The sequence below is a fragment of the Cebus imitator genome, unplaced genomic scaffold (assembly GCF_001604975.1).
Source record: "Cebus imitator isolate Cc_AM_T3 unplaced genomic scaffold, Cebus_imitator-1.0 Scaffold206, whole genome shotgun sequence".
NCBI lineage: Eukaryota > Metazoa > Chordata > Mammalia > Primates > Cebidae > Cebus > Cebus imitator.
This window is the reverse complement of record NW_016107521.1, coordinates 1818713-1844239: the sequence shown is the minus strand read 5'-3', so window position 1 is coordinate 1844239 and position 25527 is coordinate 1818713. Positions and strand designations below refer to the sequence as shown.

General features: G+C 46.9%; 1 protein-coding gene across 1 annotated transcript in view; it reads right to left on the bottom strand.

Annotated features, from left to right (window-relative positions):
• Window positions 1-4179: 4179 nt before the first annotated feature.
• The window catches only part of NR6A1 (nuclear receptor subfamily 6 group A member 1), a 35724-nt gene continuing 14376 nt past the window's right edge, over window positions 4180-25527 (bottom strand). The window contains exons 5-9 of the mRNA XM_037745652.1: window positions 24444-24671; window positions 22239-22493; window positions 13750-13871; window positions 11589-11741; window positions 4180-9366 (exon numbers count right to left, since the gene is read on the bottom strand). Coding sequence (XP_037601580.1) covers window positions 9278-9366; window positions 11589-11741; window positions 13750-13871; window positions 22239-22493; window positions 24444-24671 — 847 coding nt within the window. The 3' untranslated portion in view covers window positions 4180-9277. The remainder of the gene's footprint in view (window positions 9367-11588; window positions 11742-13749; window positions 13872-22238; window positions 22494-24443; window positions 24672-25527) is intronic.

The following is a 25527-nucleotide window of genomic DNA, read 5'->3' as shown; positions in this document are numbered from 1 at the left end:
CCTGGGGTAGCTTATCTCACGGTGCACACGCTCGGCCCTCAAGGGGTGACCCAGCCTTGCTCCCCACATTCCACTTCAGCCACGCAGCCAGCGGGCCCCCCACAGCCCCGAGACAGGGCCTGCGCTTGGGGGTGGTCGGGAGCCACCATGCTGAACCACCCCCTGCCCTCGGCTCCAACCCTGTGCAGCCACCTCTGGTGTCTCTTCGCTTGTCTGTGCTTTTATCTGTCATGATGAATCTGTCACTGTCGGTACCTTAATCATGTTCTAATTTGTTTCTCTCTGCTATTTTCAGCCTCTTAATCTGTTTTTCTTTTCTCTCTCTGGGGTCCTTGAATGGGGCCACATCTAGGGATACTGCTGCTCTTCTTTCTGGCTCGTAGTAGCCAGCCGAGTGGGAATGTCTATGAGAACTCAGGCGATGGGACAAAGGGCCTCAGAAAGCTGAGACCTTGGAACTGTAGTGGGTGAGCTGGGGCAGCCCAAGGAGCCCAAATTCAGGCCCCTCCCACCCACCCGCTTGGAGTCAGCTGGATGATGGGCACTGGTGAGGCCTGGCACTGGAGGCTCCCCTGTGTAATGGAGAAGCCTGGGGGTGGCAGCGAGGGGGAGGAAGCTGGGGCTGGAGGTCTCCCGGCCTGAGAGCCTCCTTCCTGTTTGTAGGGAAGTGACTGCCTCAGAAACCTGCCAGTGGGAGAGGAGGGAGGCCATGGGGACTTCCAGGAAGCTGGCCAAGGGCCCGAGGCCACCCTCCCTGTGCCCACATGGGGCCCTCTGGCCCTGGCTTAAAATAGTGCAGTTCCTCCTCTGCTGCTGCCGGGCCCAGCCCAGACCTCGGAGGGCTGCTGGCTTGCTGCTTGTGCTGCTGGCGGAGCCGGGTACCCAGCCCTCCTCAGACTGTGGCCGGAGGCTTCGTGTCTCAGCAACATGGGTGGGAATGGGGAGTGCAGAAAAAGCCTGGGTTCCTGAGTCAGAAGCCCTGGATTCAGGTCTTGGCTCCAATACTGACTAGCTGTGAGACTTTGGGCTGGTCTATGTTGCCTCCCTGAACCTCAGTTTCCACTTACGGAAAACAGCGCGAGTGCTTTTAACCCTAACCAGACCATGTATGTAGCAGATTCCTTTGGACCTCGCCACACAGAGTGGACACTCAAAATATGGGAGTTCCTTTGGCCTTCAACTCCTCACCTGAGGAAGTACCCCTGGAAGTGCCCCTCAGTACCTACACTGCTCCTAGGACTGGGTGTTGGACAAGAAAGGTTTGTGGAGAGTGAGCATGCAGGGAGGGCAAGGATGGGGCTGTGGTCTCCATGGTGAGACTTGTTACCAAGGGAACAAGACTCCAAGAGCCCTGGGTCTGGCAGTTGGGCACTTTTGCCATAGGATCTCTGAGAGGCTGATTACCACTGTGGACCTAAAACCCTGATGGGCAGCCAGGCCAAGGCTCCTGGTTCTGCTAAGTTTCTGCTGTTGGGGTGTAGGGGTGACAGCTCCCCGTACCTAGCTTCCTTTTATGTACTGACTTCACTGAGCCCCAACTTTAACCCTGCCATCTCCCAAGACACAGGTACCATCAACACCATTTGTCTGACAGGGAAAGTGAGGATCGGAGATCTATCTGGGTCAAGGTCACAGGCAACCCGGAAGGGTAAGAGCTGGAATGAGAACTCAGGTGGTGAGATCCCTGGTTGATACACCTGCCATCTCACAGACTGCTTGAGGGAAACCACCCCTGGAAAGAGCTCTGCGAAGCCAGACCCAGCCTCACCCCAGCACTCTCCCCTGCCTTCATTTCCAGGGGCTTCTGTCTTCAGACTCTGACTTAATTCAGAGTAGCCAGCCTTCCCTGTTTCTTCAGGTATGTAGATGGCCTTACTTACCTCCGAGGGTTTGCACACGGATGAGAATTGGAGCACAGATCTTGCTGAATAGTAGGCGCTCAATCGATGCTGGTTTATATTCATTCCCAGCATCTCACCAGTTATGCCTTAAGCAAATGACTTACCCTTTCTGGGCCTCAGTTTTCTTATCTGTAATATGGGATCATTATAGCAGCAACTTCACTGGGTTGCTCTGGGCAATCAGTAGTACTCTAGTGCACACAAATCCTTAGCACAGTGCTTTGCTTTGTTTTCTAGATGTTACTTTATTATTCTTCCATATTATTGGCTGGAACCCAGGAAACTAAAAGCTCAGCATCACATAAGCAGCAAAGGGCAGTGTCCTTTTATTCCACAGAATATTATTATCCCAACAGAATTTTAACAGGAGGCAAAAATGTCCAATGCTCAAATGGTTTTGGTAGAACCTGGGCTCAACAACGTTACTTTTCTTCAGGTGGGACTTCTCAGAGCCTTTAATATGCCGATAAGGGCTGAGAATCAATGTGGACCGAAGAGTGAGTGCAGCACTTCCTATATTTTTGGCAACAGAATTCTGACTTCTTGTTCCACAGAACCGTCTTGTGGGTGTCTGTGTTGAGACTCCATGCCGATATGGTGCCTGCAGTATTCTACACATCTGGGCAGCACTGCTTTTCAGCTCAGTTTGGTTGGGTCTGTTCATCTACCTCTTACAGAATTAATCCTTTTTTAGCTTAATGTTTTGTTTTGTTTTGAATGGTAAAAGGTTCACCCAAAGGCCATTACTGAGCTTTGCTACAAACTCTGGACATCCACATTCAGCACTATTGAATTGCTAAGGCTGAACAGGGAGGAAGCCTGTTGTAACTTTAGTTAATCAGATAGACCTGGATTCAAAAGCCAATTCTGCCACTTACTCATGTGTCATCTTAAGCAGAAGACTTAAATTCCTCAAGCCTCAATTTGTTTATTAAAAAAATGGGGCTGAGACCTACCCCTTGCAAGGCTGTTATGAAGATTACTGAGACGACGTGCATGACGCACCCATCACAGTGCCTGGACTCCGGAGGCAGTTGGCCAATGCGTCCCTTCTCCTCCCGGCACCTCTGTGTATCTGTTCCCCTTGTGGGGCAAGGAAGACAGTCTATTAATTCGTTCTGCAGCATTTCCTTTGTTCTAAACCCATCTCTTTCAAAACTCAAGGGCTCTCTGGTTTCTTGTGCTGGAGGCTGAGGAATGGGAAGGCAGCTGGGCTTCCCTCATTTCATACAAGAGGATTAACGGACTTTGATCAAACATTCTTCAGCCTTTATCTTCCCAGCCTGAGGAGCCTTCATCTCTCCCATCTGTCTTCACACGCCCCTCAACCCAGACTCTGCCACTTCTCTGATCATATGCACAGGCCTGCAGGACAGTTGGGCAGATCTGGGTTCAAGTCCGAACTTGACACTCCTGTATGATTTTGGCCATATCCCTTGACCTCTTAGAGCCTCCATATTTTCTGCTCTGGAAAAGCTGTTAACAGACCTCCCCCATTTTCTGGAAAGACAGTATTGCTTTGCTAGAGCACAGTGCATCCAAGGCCATCCATCAGCCTCTCAAGCACTGTGATGCTGCTCTCTTGCCCGAGACTCAGCAGACAGCTTTCTTTCCCCACACTCCTGAATGTGGCATCCAAGGCTCCCAACTGCTTCTCCGGCCCCAACTCTTGTTGATCCCTCCCACCGGCCACCACTCCTGCCGTGGCAGTCCCTTGTTATGCCCAAACACTCCCATCTTTCTGATTCACAGCCAGGCCTAGGAGATGCTGTGGATCCCTTTGCCCCGTGACTTTATACAAGCGCCATCTTCAACAACACTCATCTGCGAAGCTCTTCCTGACTATCCTGCATAGAACAAGCCACTCCTTCTCCAGGCGCTTACAATCCCACATAACCCCTCATGGCAACCCTCATCCCCCTGCACTGCGCAGGCGTGTGTCTGCCTCTCCACTAGGCTCACTTCCTCTGGTGGTGCCGCCCCCCTCGGGAGAGTCTTCTCACCTCTCTCGACTGTAGTTTCTTCAGTTACAAAATAGAAGCAATGATCCTTGAAGTTCAACATGGTGCGTGACACACAAGGTGGCCACTTTAGTCAGTGCTGGTTCATTGATTCAGGTAGTTCAGAGAGACCACCCCCAGCCAGAGCCTCAGCAACAGGAACTGAGGTGGGCGTCAGTTATGAGCAAGAGCCACAGGTGTGAAGGCTCAAGCCGGTGCCTCAGGACATGCCATCATCCCTCCCCAGAACCCCAGACAAGCTTCAAAGACAGATGCCATGTGCAGAAGCATTCACATTTATTGATTCAATACAGTATCTAACATTTGCTAAACATGCATTTCACACTAATTGGTCACATTTCCACAGGTAGTCAATTCACAGAGCAGAGCCCATCCCTTGCCAGCTGGCAGGGTGGGAGGTAGCAGAGGGCCAGGGTAGCCTGCAGAGCCCGCCAGCTATCATTTGATCATGCAGGGTTGATGGAGCCAGGCTGGCGGGCAGCCCTTGGCCGGCCCTTTGGGGACAAGGGCTCAGAGACATCCCGTTTCCTGATTCCTACACACAGGACTGTGGGTGGAGGCAGAGCTAGGACAGGTAACACGAGGGTAGGCTCCTGATGCGTGTGCCATCAGAGCCCCTAAAGGTAGTGCCTGTGGGAGTGGTGCTCCCCATGCCTTGGAGCACAGGAAGGAAATGGAGGTCTCTTCAAGGGAATGACTCGTCCCTGGCTGGGTAGGTGGGAAGGAATCCCCACACACAGCCCAGACAGTACAGTGCAGCCACCAGCCCCTGTGGCAGACCCAGGATGGCAACACAGACAAAAACACCAACACCCCAGGGCAGGCGGGGCTTCTTTCCCCGACAGAAACACGTACACGGAGCAGGAGCTACAGTATTCTTTTCCCACAGGAATCCTCAGGGAGGAATCACCAGGATGTCACTTAAGAGGTAGTTTTTTTTTTTCTTTTTCATGGAAATTTGAGTCAACAAATAATCACCTATTACAAGACATTTTAGAGAAAAAAAAACAATAGTCATCAAAGGGCACAGATGGTAGGGCTAGGTCTGGAAGACTAGCCTCCACCAGCAACACAACTTTTGCTCTTGGGCTTGGAGAGGGCTCTGACCTTATTCGCCGCCTCCTTTTGAGCCTACAGTTGATTCCCATGCAGGCTGTGGCCCATTTAGGGCTGCAGGCCCAGAAGACGGATGCCACATAAGGACCGGACTAGACAGAGGGATCAGGCTTCTATGAGCTGGGAGAGGCAGGGCCACTGTGGCTCATGTCATAGGACAGCTAGAAGCCTTCAAGTCTCATGGTGGCCCAGGTCTGGCAAGCAGAAGCCCTAGCTTGTTCCAGACCCGGCAGGCTCTCTAGGGCTCTCGCCTTGGAGGAAACAGTTCAGGTCTGGCTCCCAAGCCCAGAAAAAATGTTGCCATAGCAGCCTAGAGAGGAGTTTCTGGGGACCCTGTAATTAAATACACATCCCTGAGCTGTGGCCCCAGAAACCCTTGTCTCCAGGCTAACCAGTTTCCAGCACCTGGTGGAATGACTGCCATTTCTCATCCTGACACACAGATAAAACATCATTTCACAGACACTGGACATAGATACTTCAAGCCATAGATGCTTCAGCTGCAAAGGCAGAGGGGAGTGCAAGGGAATGCGCATCGAGTAGGGTGGGGAGGCGAGGGAGTAAGAGTAGCGGTTTGTTAAATTTTTTTTTTGTTTTTGTTTTTTACTTTAAAAAATTAATTAAAAAAATCAAAGTTTAATAAAAGGGCTGGTCTGAAAGACTGGATTCTTAAAACAACTGCAAAAATTTCAAAAGCATCAAGGAAAAAGACATACACCAGGGGCCCAACGTGGAGGGCCTGGAACCACTGCTCAGCCTTCTGTCCTGCTGAGAGGTAGGGTTCCCTGAATTTGGCCAATCTTGGACATGGCTTAGATGCTGCCCACACTGGGTTTGTCTGTCTCTATTGGTCCCACTCCCCCCGGAAATCAAGAACAAACAAACAAATACAGGAAATGGGTAACAGAGCAATGCAGCCAGCTCAGGGCCCAGGATTTTAAGGATCTGGTGACACTGAACATGGCAGGTACTCACTTCCCTGAAAAAGGGTGGCAGGTGAGAGGCAGGCTGATGTGGAGTGGGCGATGTTCAGTGATGCCACAGAAACCCTTAGGATTCCCCATTCCTTGCTCTGGTTCTGGGGAACAGGACAGGGAGGATGCTGCCTACTTCCTCCTATCCCTGGGGGTTTGCCCACTGCTCTTGTGAGTGGGGCATACTGGCTGGGTGTCCTCTGAGCCAGGCTGAGTGCTTTCAGACAGGTTCTGGGGAATTTCTCCAGATTAAGGGCAAGACCACCAAACCTTGCAAAGGACTCCAAAAGTCTACAAAGGCAGCCAGAGCATGAATAAGTTCCAAGATGCCAAACTTTTGTCTTGGGAACAAGAAAACATCCAAAAGGAGAGGGAGGGAAAGGCTTGCATGTTTCAACGTAGTACAAGGAGGTGGGATTCTCCTTTTCCACGTGGCTTTCAGAGTCATATTTTTATGGCGTAGAAATTCTCACTCAAAGTGAGTGCTTTTGGTGGTTGAATCAGAGAGAGGACAGAGAGAGGAATGAGAGAAAACATGTACAACTTTCTCTCTTTCCACAATCAAAAGGCTACCTGTTAACTAAACGTTACAGGAAGGCAAAAAACAAACACACCAAACCTCCCCCTCCAACCTTTCTCTGTGTCCTTCAAACCAAATTCACAAATACATTTAGTGGCTGACCTAATGTCTCCACGCTGCTAGCTACACTCCTACCTTCTCCGCATAATACCTGAGTTTGCAATGCAACACATTCACTTTACCCTGTTTAAAAAAAGCCCACGTCATAAAAGGACTGGGTGCAGAAGACATTAAAGACGGTCCACAGGTCAGGCTCCGGCTCGGAACACACGGCCACTTGGCTCAGAGATTCTGCAGGGCTCTCAGCAATGAATGGGCTCTTTGTTCTGTGGAATCTGCTGCAAACATTTGTAAAACTGGATTTGTATAATGGCAACTTGCAGAACCTTTCCCCCACTCCACAAATTAACAACTTGCTCTGTTTAATACTATGTTATTGGAGAGACACGTTCTTGCCTCATCAGAGAGCAATTCCCTTTGACACCCAACACAATGGGTAAAATGTTTAATTTGAAAAGCAATTTCAAAAATAATAGTAGGACAGATGGAGGCCTCAGCAAAGAAAGATGCTGTACGCAGGAGCTGTCTAAGAGAAGGGGTCTATGATATGTGTTTCCTTCCCAATCTGGAGGAAAGCAGCTCAGAGTCTGACCTGTGGCCAAAGAATGTGATCCAGTTGGTTAAATTAAAAAAAAAAAAAAAATCAGGGGAACAAGTATTGTGAACTTAGAAATAAACAGATACACATGAACATACAAAAATCTTCCCACTGATGTGAACAACGTGCTAGCTGGAGCTTTTCCTGAGGAACAGGTCTTTTCTCTTTCTCAGAGCAACCAGGGAAATGGCATCAAGGCATAATGCTCTGAGTTTTAGATCCATCAAGGGGCAAAATCATCACTCTGCTGGTACCCGTAACATTTCACCAGACAGATGAAGTTACAATCAAACATGGACTACCCATGCACACGACATGGTGGCCTCCTGGGTAGCTTTACTAGACTGAGTTGGGGAGAGAGCAAACAGCCTTTGACTGAATAGGCAAGGGAGCAGCCATGGGCCTCCAACCCACTCAGGCATGCAGCCAGCTAAGAGGTCTGCTTGCCACACCGGCTGTGGAAGGTACCTGGGTGTAGGCAGGACAATTATTACATTAAGGCAAAAAGGGGAAAAGCACCTGAAAGAGTTCTAAGACAGACCTGATGTGGCACTGGCCAAAGTCAAGAGGGTAAGGAACACTTCCTGGGATGAGGTGGGGCAGGTAGTGAAAGAACAAGGAGTCCAGGCCATGTCTGCAGAGGAGCAGCCAGGCCATCAGGAACCTGAGGTAGTTTAAAGCCCCCCTTCCCTTCCAGGTGTTTCTGGCTCCAGCCCTCCAGGCCTTGGCTGGTCAGTCCACTGCTGAAGTAAGGGGCAGCTGGACCACTCTGGGCCTTGGGCTTTGTGTTGGGTCCCTGAGGAGAACTGGTCTCACTCTGGAGAGAAAAGGAAAACTTGGAGAAGAACTTAGGAGCAACATTTCTGGTCAGCAGACAGGTGAATGGTCCTTCCCACTGCTTACAAAAGACTGCAGGTTTTGGATTCAGACCTGAGAGAGCGGTAGGAAGGGGTGGGGAGAGGAACAGGGAATTTCACAAGAGGAGTGTCTATTCTTTTCGCAGTCTGGCCTTGCCCTACTACCCTTTGAAGAAAACAAGGTGAAAGGAGAATAAATCAGTGGTGGGCAACAGGATTCAGAACATGGCATTCTGCTCAGCTGGTTTTTCAAAGGGCCAGTAGGAAGTCAAATACATAAGGGAGCAGGAAGGAGAAAGGTGGAGCTCAGGAGATCTAGGTAAGGAAACTAGGTAGCTGGCGGCCCCAAGGGAGCTGGGAGGCCAGTCCTGTGGATCAACTGATTGCCAGGACTTTGCCTAGATGGCAAGTTCACAGTGGTAGAAGGTGACAGTGGTGGAGCAAGGGTAGGGGCAGCAACGTGTGAGAACAGACACTCTTCTGCCATCAGGACTTCTTGGGTGGAAGGAAACCTGCCTTAAATTTGGTCACTGTGTCCGACTCTCTCTTCATGCTTTCGAAGGAAAGGACATGGCGCAGTCTTCACCCCTGTCCTGTTGCCATCTCCCCAACCCTGCTTAGTCAATCTCCTAACAACACTTTGCCCCTTTACAGTGTGCCCTTTTACCTGGCAATTCTGTGGCTTAAAAAAGGCAATTTGCTCTCTGACAGACAAATGTATGAGTCTGCTGAGAAAATGTGGAAAAAGTAGGGATGGACACACCCCCTATTTCCATTGAGGTAGTCATCTTTGTTAACATTATGGAAATAGTCATCTTAGCCCCATCCCACCCTCTCCCTCAAAATACAAAAGAACTATTTCTAAACAATGACAACACTGTCACATTAAACATCTTCACATCTGTAAACTGTAAGAAGATGTATCGGCAGCATTCACACAAAAGCATGTGCATCATGTTGAAGGCCATACATTCAACTCTGTCGTGAAATAAATATATAGAAAAATGAGGTTAAAAAAACAGACAAACAAACAAAAACTCTTCTTGCTGTGGAGGCAACTGGAAATGCTGCTCCACGGCCTCCATCTTGGTCTCTCTGGCTTTTTCCTCCAGAGCCCATCCTGCCCACCCAAAGCGAGGTGGTCGGCCTGAGGAGGGCGCTGGGAACAGGTCATTCTTTGCCCACACTTGTCTTGCAGGAATGCAGCACCACCTTAAAGAGGAGGGGCAGTTGCTCCAGGGGCACATTCACCATCTTTCCTGGGAACAAGGCGGGAGAAGAAGAGTTAGCAGCGGCCACTAGTGGATGGGCACGTCGGCCTCCCCGGGCTGGTGGAGAGGGAGTATCACCTTGCTGAGTGTCTAGGGCAAGAGATGTGCCAGGAGTATCACAAAGATCAGACACATTGGGCTAACATCCTAACATCCAGACCCCTCTGGGTGCCCTAGGGAGCCTGGTAACGGTGCCAACTCATCATCCTACTACTCAGGGAATACTTCCTCTGTTCTGGGTGGTTAAATGAATTAACTCGTTTAATTCTCACACTACTTCTGTGTACTGCTTTTTACCTTTGTTTTATAGATAAGGAATCTGAAACTGAGAGGTAGTCCAAGAAACTTCTCTCATATTTTCTTCACCCCCCTCCAAGCCCCCGTGGATTCTCTAACTAATATTCTATAAAATACTGCACTTCAGGATGGTTTAATAGGTTAATGAAAGTACTAGGGGAAAAAGGAATGGGGGTAAAGGGACAAATACATTTGAGAAACTCAGGGTTCCAAGAGTTTTGCAAATCTCTGATTGAAGGACTTCTCAGAGCATTTAGCGTGCTAATATTATTTGTAAATATCTAAGGCTGTGGTTCTTCTCCCAGACAGTACCTTAGAGTCACCTGGGGAGCCGTCTGAAAACACTGATTGAGGCTGGGCGAGGTGGCTCATGCCTGTAATCCCAGCACTTTGGGAGGTCGAGGCAGGCGGATCATGAGGTCAAAAGATCAAGACCATCCTGGCCAACATAGTGAAACCCCGTCTCTACTAAGAATACAAAGATTAGCTAGGCGTGGTGGCGCACCCCTGTAATGTCAGCTACTTGGGAAGCTGAGGCAGGAGAACTGCTTGAACCTAGGAGTCGGAGGTTGCAGTGACTGATATTGTGCCACTGCATTCCAGCCGGGGCAAAAAGAGCAAGACTCCATCTCAAAAAAAAAAAAAAAAGAAAAAGAAAAGAAAAGAAAACACTGATTGATCTCCGGGCTCCACCCCATTCCAATTAAACCAGAATCTCTTGAGGTACAACTCAAACATTGATTTTTTTTTTTTTTTTAAGTTTTCCAGGTGATTGGAAGTGCTGCCAAGGCTGAGGACTCAGTTCTATGGAGGAGACTGATGTATAATTGCTGACTTCCTTTATTTCACAGAGTACCTGATTAATGTCTCACGTGGTAAGGGATTAGAAAATACTGAGACAAACTGTCAAAATATCTCTAAAATTCCAATAGTTTAGGCCCAGCTTACATCTGCTAGACTGCTTTGTGGCCCAAGAAGTATAAAAAAAAAAATTCCCTTGTCAGATTGAAATAAAACTGTTATTGCTTTCTCCAGAATTTTTATGTTGAATTTAAAAACTATACTGCTGAATTTTACAGGAAGAATCCTGATCTACAGGTCACAGTTCTGAGCTGCCCCTTGGTATGTGCCAGACAGCCGGAACAAGAATCTTTACTACATGAAGCAAAGCAACAACCAAAAAAGCCAGGATTTCATATTGAAATAGACCTACTTAAATGTCAGGAAGCTCAGTAGGGGTCAAGACCACATAGAAACATACATACATACATGTATACACATCCTAATGCATAAAATTCCTCTGCAAACACAGGATTTTAAACTTTATTTTTCCTATGTTTAATTTTTTTAGAGATGAAATCTCACTCCTAGCCTCAACAGATCCTCTCACCCCCGCCTCCTGAGTACCTGGGATTATAGGCATGAGCCACTGTGCCCAGCTAAAGACATCACTTTAAAGAAATGACCTCTCAAAGCTAATGGGCTTATGAGCAATTCTGTGAAATGAAGATAATTTTAAAAATTGAGATATAATTAATGTATCATAAAATTCACTCTTTTAAAGTACAACAATTCAAGAAATTAAATTAATTTGAGATATTCTGAGCCTCTCTTTCCTCATCCGTAGAATGGCTATAATATCGCCAACCATCAGCAGAGACTGGTGTGAGATTAAATGATATAAGGCCACAAAGTACCCTGCATATCATAAGAGCTCAGGAAATTAACTTCTCTTCTCTACAGAGAACACAAGCTTCTCGTTATAACAGACCTTTTTTGAGGGCAAGGATGAGAGCTCTTTCATGCAGTTGGTGATGGGCTGGAATGAGTACCCTGAAAACACTGCTTGCCTCATTCCTTCACAAGCTAAGAGAAGCAAGGAAGGTCTGGAAGCCTGAGACCCAGGATGTTACCTGCAATATAGCGAATCTCAGGTAAGCACATCATGAGATCAGGAAAGCGGTTCGGCTGATGTGTATATTTATATTCAGTAAAATCCTGGCAAATGTACCAGTATCGTTTGTTCAACTGTTCCAGCTGTGAGGCACTGGTCAGACCTCTGATATCTGTGAAAGAAAAAACCACACAGGGAATGGGACGGGCTTTCTAATGTGGAAGAGAAACCAACTCCTTAAATATGTGCATCTTTCAACTAAGTTAATAAACATTGTCACAACAGGGGATCTTCTCTGATAGGGAGGAACTAAGCTCTGCATAAGGGAAGAGAAATGAGAGAGAGGAAAAAATAATACAGAGGATAGTAAGCGGACAGAGTCCCTCAAGGGCTAGGGCTTCTCTCAGCTTCAAACAACTAGAAAACACTTAACAAATGACTGAATAACCTACCTTTCCAAATTTATCCTTTATAATGTCTTCAAATTTGCCTTTCGCTGGAACCAATCAGAAACCTTGCTGATACCCATACATTCATGCTTGTCACACACACACACACACACACACACACACACACACACACACACACACACACTTCCCATGTGCTTCTGTTCTTAATCTTCCTCCTGGGCTGTCCCTCCATTTTTTTTTTTGACAGGGTCTTGCTCTGCCCCCTAGGCTGGAGTGCAGTGGTGCGATCAACAGCTCACTGCAGCATCAATCTCCTGGCTCAAGAGTTTCTCCCACCTCAGCCTCCTGAGAAGCTAGGACTACAGGTGTGTGCCATCATGCTCAACTAATTTTTTAAATTTTCTGCAGAGATGGGGTCTATGTTGCTTGGGTTGGTCTCAAACTCCTGGGCTGAAGTGATCCTCCTGCCTTGGCCTCTCCAAGTGTTGGAATTACAGGCATGAGCCACTGTGCCTGGCCCCTCCATTTTTTATATATAGATATCTCTCTCTCTCTCTTTCTCTATCTATATATATATATACACACACACACCTTTTTTATATATAGAATATGAACAAAAATATTCTATATATAAATCTTACCCAGGCTTTGAGGCCCAGCTCAGATTTCTCCTCCTTCAAGAAGTTGCTACTGCTCTCCCCCATCTGAGGGGCAAGCAGCATGTCAAGTGCCATCAGAATGCATACTTCTTGAGGCCAGAGATCTGGGGTCTAAGTTTTTTCAATGTCTTTTATGCTTATCACAGGGTTTGGCCTAAGGGAGGCATGCAGAACACCAGATAAATGCATGAATGGTGCAGAAGCAGGAGGAGAGTGGGCAAAGAGGAGAGGAGCTCTGGAGTGGAGACAGGACACAGGACGAGGGCACCTGCAATGCCACAGGCAGCAGAACAGCCCAGTGCTGCTATGGGAGCAGAGTACTCATTAGCTACTTTGGAAAAAAAGATAATACAAACCTCCTCCCTATGCGGGCAGGCAGCTGCCAAGTGCCACTTTGCAGGTAATATTCCACATAAATCATATCCGGCATTCTTTTAATTAAAAGCCAAGCTTGGTGTGTGTGTGTGTGTGTGTGTGTGTGTGTGTGTATTTGTGCACCCTATTAAAAGCCGTGTGTGTGTGTGTGTGTGTGTATTTGTGCACCCTATTAAAAGCCATGCTTGGGGGGGGTGTGTGTGTGTGTGTGTGTATTTGTGTACCCTATTAAAAGCCATGCTTGGGGGGTGTGTGTGTGTGTGTGTGTGTATTTGTGCATCCCTGCTCTGCCCTGAAGAGGCTGTCAGAACCACTGCCAGCCTGTCAGAGGCCTTATCTCCAATAGTTTCATCAGTCACTCTGTTCTTCTTCAGTCACTGGTAAACTTGGTACATATTTAAAATGACGCATGTACTGTCCTTGGTGTCTGTGTGTAAATGCATTAAAACTGACTAAACAAAGCAAATCCTTTTCCTTCCTCTATGAGTTATAGAGATTGTGGCATTTAGGTTTGAAGAAAAAAATATCCAAAGCGTTCTCCCATTCCCAGTGCTATAAAGGGTCAGGGTGATGACAAGGGGGTCCACAGGTTTTCCAGGATTGAAACCCAGATGGTATGATGGATTGTGTGAGACAATCCTGAGGGTAAGGAGGGGTGAAACAGGAGGGCAAATGCTCGCTGCCCCCTACACCCCCTACCAATGCAAAGGTCCCTTTGCCCATCCCAGCCACTCACCTTGATTTAGGAAGTTAATTGCTTTCATGCAAGCATACTCCTCATTGCTGACCTTTAGCTGATGGAACTTGTGATAGAGGTAGATGAGCCGCTCGATCACCTCCATCCCTTCATCACTAAATCTGGGGAACAGACACAGGTGTTAACGGTGGGCTGTGATACCAGTAGGGGCGAGGAAAGGGCAGCCAGAGAGCTCATGCAGCTCTTTAAGGTTATCTAAGACAGGAAACAGGCTGAGCTTGGGGAAAATGGGATCCAAAGCCACTTGGGAAGCACAGGCAGATCCATTCTTTGTCTACAGGCCAACATAGCTCATGCAAGCTGCTTTTCCCAAGGCCAGGCAGGGTCAATCTAGGTTCAAACTCATCTCCATCACACACAGGCTATGAGATCTTGGCAAGGTCATCTGACCCCTCTATGCTTTGAGGAACTTGCATTCTTGGGCTAACAAGGGCCAAAGAAGGTCTGGGATGTAAATGTGCGGAGAAGTACAACATTATTAAGATACAGCTATTGTTGAGACGCAGCCTCTAGCATCAAAGTCAGCTGCCATGGTGACTCTATGTGAGCCTCTACCACACTCCAAAGAAAAGCTGCTGATTGTATTTGCTTATGTTAACTGCTTCCAGCAGAGCTGAGGTTATGCACAGTGAAAATTGTTATTGGCATCCCTGACTTTGGTGGAAGGGAGTAAAATGTTAACTGAGTTTCCATATCATGCCAGCCTCTGTGGTTGCATCAGTTACTTTATGAGCGTTATCATGTTTAATCCTCTCAACCCTATGAGCTGGGTGACATAATCATCACCAATGTACAGATGAGCACCTGAAGTTCAAAGAGGGGAGGGGTCTGGTCTACAAATACACAGTTAATTGGTGACAGAGTGGGAACCTAGAACCTGAACCCAAGGCCTTGGTTTCTCCAATATCTAAGGTGGTGTACCCTAGCAGAGGGGCTCAAAGCCCCCATAGTCCTTACTTTGGGCTAGGAGTGAGCTCTCTGGAGAAAGACCAACTTTTAGGCAACAGAGCCCCAGGCCAGGTCACCCCAGGGGAATTAATGTTTTGGGTATACTTCATACCAGAGATGGAGACACCATCAAACCAAGGAGGCAAACACTTAACCAGGAAGCAGGAATTTACAAAAGATGAGGTCAAGTCTGGCCTGAGTCATTTGAGGAGTAGACTGGCTAGTGGGTGGAGGGTCCCAGAAGGGCCTGATATAACTCAGTCACAAGGAGAAGATTCTTAGCTTCAGGTCTGCTACCTGGTGACACCCTCAGATCTGCGCACTAAAACCCTGTGCCAGGCCAACAAGGCCCTATCTGGGTAGGGTCCACAACACCTGGGGATGAACTATTGCTTTCTGGAATCTACTGCTTTCTGTGTTAACTTTGAAGGCTTTGCAGGCTTTGACTTCCTGGACAAGCAGGACACTTTCTCTTGCTTGGGGAAAGCCTGGCTCTGGTTGAGGCCAGAGGTCCCTGCCCTTTTTAAGCATGAAGAGGAGCCTCAGCAGCAGTGGGTTCCACCGACTGCATCAAAAATATTTTTCTAAAAAACCAATACAACAATAAAAAATAAGACAAATTTAAAAATACAGTATAATGGCTGGGTGTAGTGGCTTACACCTGTAGTCCCAGCACTTTGGGAGGCTGAGGCAGGCAGATTGCTTGAGCCCAGGAGTTCATGACCAGCTTGGGCATCATGGCAATACACCATGTCTAACAAAAAATACAAAAATTAGCAGGGCATGGTGGTGCATGCCTGTGGTCCCAGCTACTCTGGAGGCTGAGGTGGGAGGATCACCTGCGTGTGGGAGGTTGAGGCTGCAGTGAGCTGTGACTGTACCACCACACTAGAGCCTGGGCAATAGAGTGAGACCCTGTCTCAAAATGTAAAACAGAAAACCAACCAACCAAAAACCCCCCAAAATCCCCTACAAACCAAAACCAATGTAATAACTATTACAAAAACAAACAAACAAAAATCCCCCCCCAACCAAAACCAATGTAATAACTATTTAAATGGCATTTACATCATTTATATTCCATCGGGTATTATAAGAATTCTAGAACTGATTTAAAATACACAGGAAGATATGCGTAGGTTATATGCTAATATTGCACCATTTTATATAAAGGACTTGAACATCTGCAGATTTTGGTATCCACGGGGGTCTTGGAAACAATCCTCCACGATACTGAGAGATGACTGACTACTGCAATCCGCAGCTCTGACCTTTGGCCTTGGCATGGCTCCCAGTACGAGCTGGGGTTTCCTTCAGTTTGATGACTTGAGCTACTATGGCTGACTCAGTTTCTCTGAACCTGGTCCAATGGCTTTTACAACTTTATTGATACATTCCAATCCTGGCTGATAGATTCATATTGAATAACCACAATAACCACCATTCTATAACACCGTTTCTACCATTCTACCATTTGTTGAGTGTTTGCTACCTGCCAGGCACATTAAGTATTCTACATACATTTAATCCCATTGACAGTCCCAATAAATTCACAGAATGGATACGAATCACAACCCCCTTTGTTCACATATGGAAATGAAGGCTCAGGGAGGTTATTTACTGAGTCTCTATTATGTACTAGGCCTTTTCATACGCATTCTTACTCTTGACCCTCCTGATAACCTGGAAGGATACTATGTATCACCTCCATGTTAGGGATGAAGAAGCAGAAAAATAGGTGACTAGTCCAAAGTTGCATGGAAAATAAATGGGAGTGGTGGTGAGGCCAGGGTTCAAACTAGGTTTTCTAATTCCAAGCCTATGGACTTTTCTCAGCACTACACTGCCTACCCCTTATCCTGTCTTGTTCTTAGCTGCTACCTGGAAAAGGCTAACTATATACTACCACTAGGGACCTTAGGAGTACTGTGTTCCCACAGCAACTCAGAACAGGGCCCAGCCCTGGGAGGACGTCAGGTCTGCTACAGTGCACAGAACTGCCCCTGCAGTGTCTCCAAGATGCTAACACTTGCAGGAGGCGGTGTTCCTGGGAGTGAAGACCATTCTTCATCACAGCGCTCTGCTAGCTATTTATGGTCTTGAGAGTGGAAAAATGGTCTTTACTGCCAATTTCCTTCATTATCTGCCTGGAGAGGTGAGGAAATAGTATAGGGCATAAAAAAGGAGGATGCAAGAGGAGAGGCAGTGTCAGCATCCGTCTGGTGGCCGAGTAGTGTAGCAAGCAAAGATAATGCTCTGTCCTTTAATCAGCAACCCCTTGCCCCAAGTGTTCACTCTGGCACTGCAGACCCTGCAGGTGTGTGGCTATCAGCCAGACAGTTAGCCAGGAGTGCCAAACCTCTTCCTGGCTGAGTCTTGACCTGAGCGACACAAAGGAGTTCCCAAGTGTCTAGCCTGTCCATATGCCCTAAATCTGCCCTTTCTCTTGAGGACAGCACATCCCTCTTTTCCCAACATTCCTACAACAGGGAGACACCATCGACCCCCAGCAGTGGTGGGGGCTGGCAGCCAGCCCAGCAGCCCCCACTCAGTCTCCACAGCCTGACTGCAAAGCTTTCCTCCACACCCCACATCCCACCCCTTGATAAACAAAGTTGTTCTCTGTTCCATGGGCCTGCAGCCGTGCCTCCTCCACATCTGCCCACTCCACAGTTCTAATGCCCCGTATTCACTGTCTACAAATTATCAGCATTCAAAGCCAGAAAGTTGGACAAACACACCCATTCTTCTTCTAGGTTCCCATTACACAAGCATGCTGGGGCAAGGAAAACATTCCTGCCAGGATCCCCCAAACCACTGGACCATTCAGTCTGCAATTGAAGCTGACACTATGTAAGTTATGTCCCATTAAGCGGGCTGAGAGACCCAGTTGTCTCTTTTTCATTCATCTAAATGCACCTACTCCCAGGAGTGACTATGAGCCACAATCTTAGAGAAATTGCCATCTCAGCACCCATGTACAGACTCCAAGATGAAAACTAAGACTGTAGTTTCAGGACAAATTCCAGAAAGTCAAACCTTTTGAAAATGCTCTGGGAAAATAAGAATTTAGTATGAGGCAATGTTAAAGAGGCTGGGCACTGGAGCACAACAGATACAGGTGACAAACTTAGCTCCATCTCTCTCTTGCTTTGTAGCCTTTTTATCTCTCTGAACCTCATGCTCCTCATCTCTAGAATGGGGATAATATTAGTGCCAGTCACACAAGGTAGCAGTGAGAATTCAACAAGTAATGTATGTAAGGCACTTAAGATAGAACTTGGCATAATAAATACAGTTGTCAGCTGTTATCATTACAAATAGCACCATCATCATCATCTCTCCCATTATTGTAGCAAAAATAAACGTCTGTTTCTTGAGCCTTATGGTTAGGCAGGGAAGCTGGGAGGCAACTTTCCAGAGATCTGGCAAAATGGGGCTGGTGCTCATGAGATAGAAGTGCCCATTAAAGCCCATCTAGCTCAAGGCATCCTCTCCGGAGAGGAGTCTTGATTAGGGCCAGGAGCAGTCACTGGCTGGTGCTACAATCTGCTTTAAATCAAATTCACCCGGTTCACTGTCTGATAACAGTCTGATTAAGGAATATGGGCACCATAAATTTGATTCAATATTTGAGAAGAGAAAAGGAGGTGGTCATGTATCATCTGGGAAAAGCCTTTCCATGACAGCAGGAACTCACTTGCACTCAAGAGTTGTGAAGAAGTAAAGGCCGTCTGGGGGAGTGGGAGCAAGGCAGTAGCAGGCAAGGTAGGAGAGCACTACGGCCAATTACAGACTCCACAGCCTGGGTTTCTAGCAGAGCGGTTACTGCTTTCCAGTGGTTAACCTGATTCTAGAGGTTCTTCCACTTCCTACGACCTCCTAGGCAGTCCTATATGCCTCTCAGACCCCACAGACACCTAAACCAAAGAGTTGCTCATCTCCATCCTGTTCTTCCCTGCTCCTTTATCCTAGCTAAGAAAATTGGTGCCTACCTGCCTCGCTAGTCCAAAAATACCAGCAGCATCATCGACATTTTCCACTCACTGAAGTCCCACTGTCTCCTTGACATCTCTTAGCTTTGTGCTTCCCTCTGTCTCCACAATCACTGCTGTTTTGTCCAGGCCTTGTTCTCTTTCACCTGGGCTATGGGACAGTCTCCTTCCTGCTCAGCCACTGCGCTCCAGTCTTGACCAGGCCAATCCATCCTGAACTTTACTGCCACAGAGATCTTTCTAAAATGCAACCTGTGTAATTCTTCCACTTAAAAACTTCCCAAGATTTAATACTATTTACACAACAAACCCCAAATTATTTAGATTGACATTTGAGCACTTTCATGACCTGTCTTGACCATATCTTTCTCTCTAGTCAATTCTCCCCTCATTTCTCTGTCTCTCTTAGATACATTCTCTTTATACCTTAAATCCACAGAATTGCTTTTGATTCCTTGCACATAGCAATCATCTAGGATCTCTAAGTTCTAGGACTTTGTTTTATCTCCTGCCTTCCTTCTTGTTCTCTACCAGGGGCCTAGAAATTCCCACTCAAGGTGTAGCTCAAATGTCTGACCCTCTGGTAAGCCCTCCCTGGCCCTGCACAGAGGTACTCACTCCGCAGTCTATGCTTGCACAGTTCTCTTCATATGCCCCTCTATCTCCGCCAACACAACCCTGCACTGTAAATTGTGTCTGCTTCTTTTTGCCTCCCAATCCCCTAAATGAAGGATAGGGACTCTGAATCAGAAACCATGTCTGCATCACCTGTGATCCCAGCTTCCTCCCCGCAAAACACACAATAGATACTCAGTAAATGGTCATGGAATCAGAATTAACATGTTGAAGTTTAACTGTTATTTTTCCATCGATGGATTCCCCAGTAGAGTCCTAACAACAAATCCATTTCCTAGTCTCAGAACCCACTTGACAGCTCAGCAGCAATACATGTTCTAAAGACAGCAATGTTCAATAAAACTTTATGTGATGATAAAAATGATCTTTATTTGTACTAGTAGCCACTAGCCCTGTGGCTACTGAGCACTGGAAATGTGGCTGGTGCAAGTGAGAACTAAATTTCTAATTTTAATAAATTTACATTTTAAAAGCCATGTAAGGCTAGTGGCTACTATAGTGGATGGTACAGCTTTAGATCCTCCTTGATTAGAAAAATTCCAACGTAGGAAGGAAACGTTTCCTCACTACTTCAGCTGTTACTGACCTTTGCCTTGGTCTTGGGGCTTAAGGGACTGGCTACAGTGAGATGGGATGCCTTATGAAGCTCAAAGCCAAAGAGAACCTGTATTGCCAGTGACTCCTGCCTCCCTGCAGAGGGCCTGGGCACACCTATTACTCGGGAGTGGAGTCGAAAGGCTGATGCTGTAGCCTCAGGCTGCACTCGTAGATTCCAGGCACCCAGAGAGGCTGGACTCCTTGGGCCAGTTCCGCAAACCCTGACAACATCAGAGTAGGCTGATTGCTATCCAAACAGAGTTATGGAGTAGGAGACAGGAATTTGATGGAAACAATGAATTAGAGGCTCTGGACAAGGGGTTAGGTCATCTGCAAAATCAGATAGCTCTGTTTACCAGACTAAGTGTCAGCTGGGTTCAAAACTCTGTCATTTATAGATCACACCGAAGCCAGTAAGCATCATTAATAAGGAAATATTAGAAAACGAGTGGAGAGAGTCGGCAAGCTGGCTCCTCCCTCCCCTAGCTGTGCCAAGGGCCCTTGCAGGTCTTGGAGTACGGCTTTCCACTTGAGCCTTTGCTTGTCTTAATGCCACAACTAGGTGGCAGGGGGGAGATGGACCCCCATTCTGTGAAGAAAATTGTGAAGGCTGCTACTTTCCATTCTCCAGCTTTCATGGGTAGGGGCACCTTTTCTTTTCTTCTTCTTGGTGCCCTGGAATCCTATGACTTCCAATATTTTGAACTGTACGATACAAGTCATGTATTGAAATGTCTATTTAAATACAAATTAAGCATTATAAGACTTTTCATATGGATAAATTAGCAAGCCAGAAAGTCATCTCAGCAGATCATTTGTCCTGATTTTAGAGTCAGAAAATATGGTCACCCTGTGCTCCAGTTCTGCAGAGTAAATGAGTAAAAAGTGTGCTTGGACAGGCCCCAGAGCAGCAGGGAGGTGACCCATTCTGGACAGGGAGGCTGTAAGGATACTGGCCAGCTGGGATAAAATGTTATGCCAGAAAATGACAAACAGAACAGCTCAGTCTTTTAGTCCCATGCTTTCAACATCTCACCGCATCTCAGACAGAATCAAGGAAATGAAGCTTTTCAGTCAGGCAGGCATGTGCTCAAATCTATGGCTCTGGATTCAAATCCCAAATATTTAAGGGGAGGTCTCTCTGAACTACAGTTTTCTCATCTATAAAATAGGCACAACACCTGTAAGGCTAGAGGCTGTGAGAAAGAAAGCAGACAATTAAAAATATTTACCTAGTGCACACAGTAGGTACCAAAATGACCTCTAGGTCTCTTTCTTGGATTATAAACTCCAGTTCAGAGCCCCTATTGCCTTGTAGGCAGAATTTAGGTTATTGTTTTTCCTGGATGCATTATCTCAGAAATCCAGGTAAAATACAAATCAGCTGGACACAGTGGCTCATGCCTGTAATCCCAGCACTTTGAGAGGCCGAGATGGGTGGATCACTTGAGATCAGGAGTTGTAGACCAGCCTGGCCAACATGGAGAATTAAAATACAAAAATTAGCCAGGCGTGGTGGCGGGTGCCTGTAATCCCAATTACTTGCAAGGCTGAGGCAGGAGAATCACTTGAACCCAGGAGGTGGAGGTTTCAGTGAGCCAAGACTGAGCCACTGCACTCCAGCCTGGGTGACAGAGTTAGACTTCGTCTCAAAAAATAAATTAATTTTTAAAAAATTACAGCTGCCAGGCACAGTGGCTCACACCTGTCATCCCAGCACTTTGGGAGGCTAAGGTAGGAGGATCACCTGAGGTCAGGAGATGGAGACCATCCTGGCCAACATGGTGAAATCCCATCTCTAATAAAAATACAAAAATTAGCTAGATGTGGTGGCGTGCACCTGTAGTCCCACCTACTCGGGAGGCTAAGGCGAGACTCACTGGAACCTGGGAGGCGGAGGTTGAAGTGAGCCGAGATTGTACCACTGCATTCAGCCTGGCGACAGAGCAAGACTCTGTCTCTCTGTTTCTCTCTCTCTCTCTCTCTCTCTCACACACACACACACACACACTAAATAAATAAAATAAAAAATAAATTACAGCTTAGCACTCTGCTAAGCTTGAATGTATAAGATTTATTCCTAAAAACTATCTTATTAGGGAAATTCTGTTATCACCCCATTTTACCAGTTCAGAACCTGAGGATCACAAATCTAGTCAGTGGCAGAGTGAGAGTTCAAACCCAGGCCTATGTGGTGCAATGCCTATCCTCTGACGGGCCAGGCGACTATGCCTTACAGGGATGACAATGGTGTGGTTGTTTGGGATTTCCTCCCCAGCCAGGAGCCCTCACCTGTGTAGTTCTTCATCAGAGGGTGAGTACTTGGCAGTGACATCAGCCAGCTCTCCAAAGATCTGCTTGCTGTAAACAGTGAGGGAGGATAGCAGGATTAGCTCCTGCCACGTAGAGCTCAAGAGGCACGTGTAATCCTTGATTGAGAGCTCGCAGAAGAAAGGCAGTTTCTTGATCCAGGCAATCTGTCTAAAGAGCAGCTCGTCGGCCAGGCGGCAAAGCAGGGCAAATAGTTCTGCCTGTGTCACAGAGTATCTGAGGGAAAGGGACAGGGAAAGTCACTTCCATTGGCCAGAGGGTGAGGATGAGGGCACATAGAGAAGGTAGTCCCAAGGGCACAAAGGGTCCCTGGCAATGGGCTCCTTGCTCCATGCCCACGGTCTCCAGTTCTATCCAATGTGATTTTCTGATATAGGGGCAGGGCTGAGGCCAGTAGCAAGCCCAGGGTTGGAGAGGTGAGTCTGGTGAGGAAAGGCTGCTGAGGAAATAAAAGGCTTAGAAATGTGTGCAATTGGCTAGGCGTGGTGGCTTATGCCTGTAATCCCAGCACTTTGGGAGGCTGAGGCAGGTGGATCATTTGAGGTCAGGAGTTCAAGACCAGCCTGGCCAACATGGCGAAATCCCGTCTCTACTAAAAGTACAAAAATTAGCCGGGCGTGGCAGCCTGGGCCTGTAATCCCAGCTATTCGGGAGGCTGAGGCAGGAGAATCACTTGAACCCAAGGGGCAGAGGTTGCAGTAAGCCGAGACAGTGCCACTGCACTCCAGCCTGGGTGACAGAGCGAGACTGTCTCAAAAAAAAAAAAAAAAAAAAGTGTGCAATTGTCAGGGAATATGACTTTTATTGTTGGTGTCCTCTGATGTTTCATGTCTTAGAGAAAATCCCAGTCACTCCTGTTCAAGTTTTAGCAATGGAATTCTTATTCTAATTCTGATGCCCACCCAACAAAGGAATTGGCACAAAAATAAGCCTCACGTCCAGACTGCTGAAGAGAACAGAACAAGTTCAGAAGCTTTCCCTGCTCTCACTCCACCCCCTGGTGGTGAGTTCAGGAACCAGGATTGCTCAGCCTTTCCTTTAAGCTAAAGCTGGGCAGAGCAGCAGGGCATCTCTCAACTCTGGAATAAAAGGGGCCTCTGAGACCACAGACCCAGAAGTTTCAACTTTCTTTCTCTCAAGGCCCCTGGCAACACTTTTCCTCACTTTCCTCCATTTAACTTTTTTTTTTTTTCTTTTTTTGAGATAGAGTCTTGCTCTGTCGCCAAGAGCTAGAGTGCAGTGGTGCAATCTTGGCTCACTGCAACCTCCACCTCCCAGGTTCAAGCGATTCTCCTGCCTCGGCTTCCTGAGTAGCTGGGTTTACAGGTACATGCCATCATGACCAGCTAACTTTTGTATTTTTAGTACACACATGGTTTCACCATGTTGGCCAGGGTGGTCTCAAAATCCTGACCTTGTGATCTGCCCACCTACAGCTCCCAAAGTGCTAGGATTACAGGCATGAGCCACCATGCCCAGCTTTCTACATCTAGATTTATAAAGGGTTTGTGTGGCCTCCTTGTGGGTGAATAGTTTAATCTCCTCTTCTGAAACTGGACACTAGCTTAAGAAACCTTCCTGGGAGGTCTAAGCACTCAAACTGCTTATGCTCTAGGCCAGAGGAATGATGGATGCAGCAATGGGTAGACCCAAGGGCTGAATTATCATCTCCTCAGGTAGAGCTGACTAAAGACTGAAAGAATATTCCTTCTATCCACTCAAGCCTGCACCTAAAGTGATGATGTGCCACCATCCTAGCCGTGGGGATGTTGGTGAGGGTTGCAGGACAGGCCACAACCAGCCAGGGCTTTGTGAAGGAGCCTATATTTGATATATGCCTATCCCCAGAACTACTACTCATCTCTAGCCTGGAAGTGCTCAGATCCATCCCAGTACCTGGCTTACCTAGGCCCAAACATAAACAAAGGCCCTTCTATCTCAATTCCATAGGAACTGAAAAGTAACCTCAACTCTGTGAGAAAAAATACTTAAGGAAACAATAAGGGATCACTGGCTTCAAAGATAAGCACAGATTTGTCCTGAGGCTTGAGTCATTATACCCCAACTCATTCTGAAGCCAAATGTATAGCAGCCAGGGACACAGGTGGATGTGGGGTAGGGACATTTTGAGATTGCAAGGGGCCAGGAAGGGTGGAGCTTACTTACCCATCTTCGATCAACATGGGTGTGCCTAATGGCTCCAGGTCCTCAGCTGATAACAGCTGGTGAATCAGACTGTATGACTGGGGATCCAGGCTGCGAGCTTGTGGGGGCAGAAGTGGTGAGTGGCCAGAATAGCTAAAAAGGTGTGGTATGTACTGGTAATGTGGAGGCACAGACATTCCCATGTACTGTTCCCTGAATGCCATGAATCCATTTAGTTCCACAGACCTGCTGAAGAGAAAAGTCTTGCATCAAACAGAGCCATGGCAAATCTAGTAATTACTCACAGGAAATGAGCCAGAAGGTGACTTAAGGTATTCTTTGGCCATCAGGTCTGTGTCTTCATCAAGCCAGGGGACAAAATTAATAGTTACATTCATGTTTCTCCTACTGGATTCCCATCTGTGAGACAAGGACTCTACATAAATATTGGGGTCACCATTGGACACTCAGTGCAAGGCAGAGTAGGTGATGAATAAATACTGGTTGAATGAATTCTTTATATAGGTGCCATGCCTGGAGAGTATTTTTAACAGATACTTGTAGACTATGATGGCAAAGTGGGTGTTTATATTATATTACTGCTGGGAATCTCTCCTATAACTGGGGTTGGCAAACTTTGGCTTGCAGGCTAAATCCAGCCCACTGCCTATTTTGGCAAATGAAGTTCTACTGGAACACAGCAATGCTCACTGCTTCACATAGTGTCCATGGCCGTGGCTGTTCTCATACTAAAAAGGCAGAATGGAGAAGTGGAGATCCAAACCATCAGGCCTGGAAAGCTGAAAATATTTACTATCTGGCCTTTGCAGAAAAAGTTTGTCAACCCATATCCTACAAGAAAGATTTCTGGAAAAAGGAAACCTTCCCTAATGGCTGAAGGCTCTATTTCACACATGACAACTAACTAAAGATATGCTTGAACCAAGAGTTTCTAAGTTTGTATTTTCTGATAGCAGCAAATTTGACCGGCTTAAAAAGCCTTCGATGTTTCTTAAAATTTATAAAGTGAAAAACATTGACTCTTGTGAGGCAGAGAAATTATAGTTTTAGTTCAAAACTGTCAAGGAAGTTTATTTCAGTGATA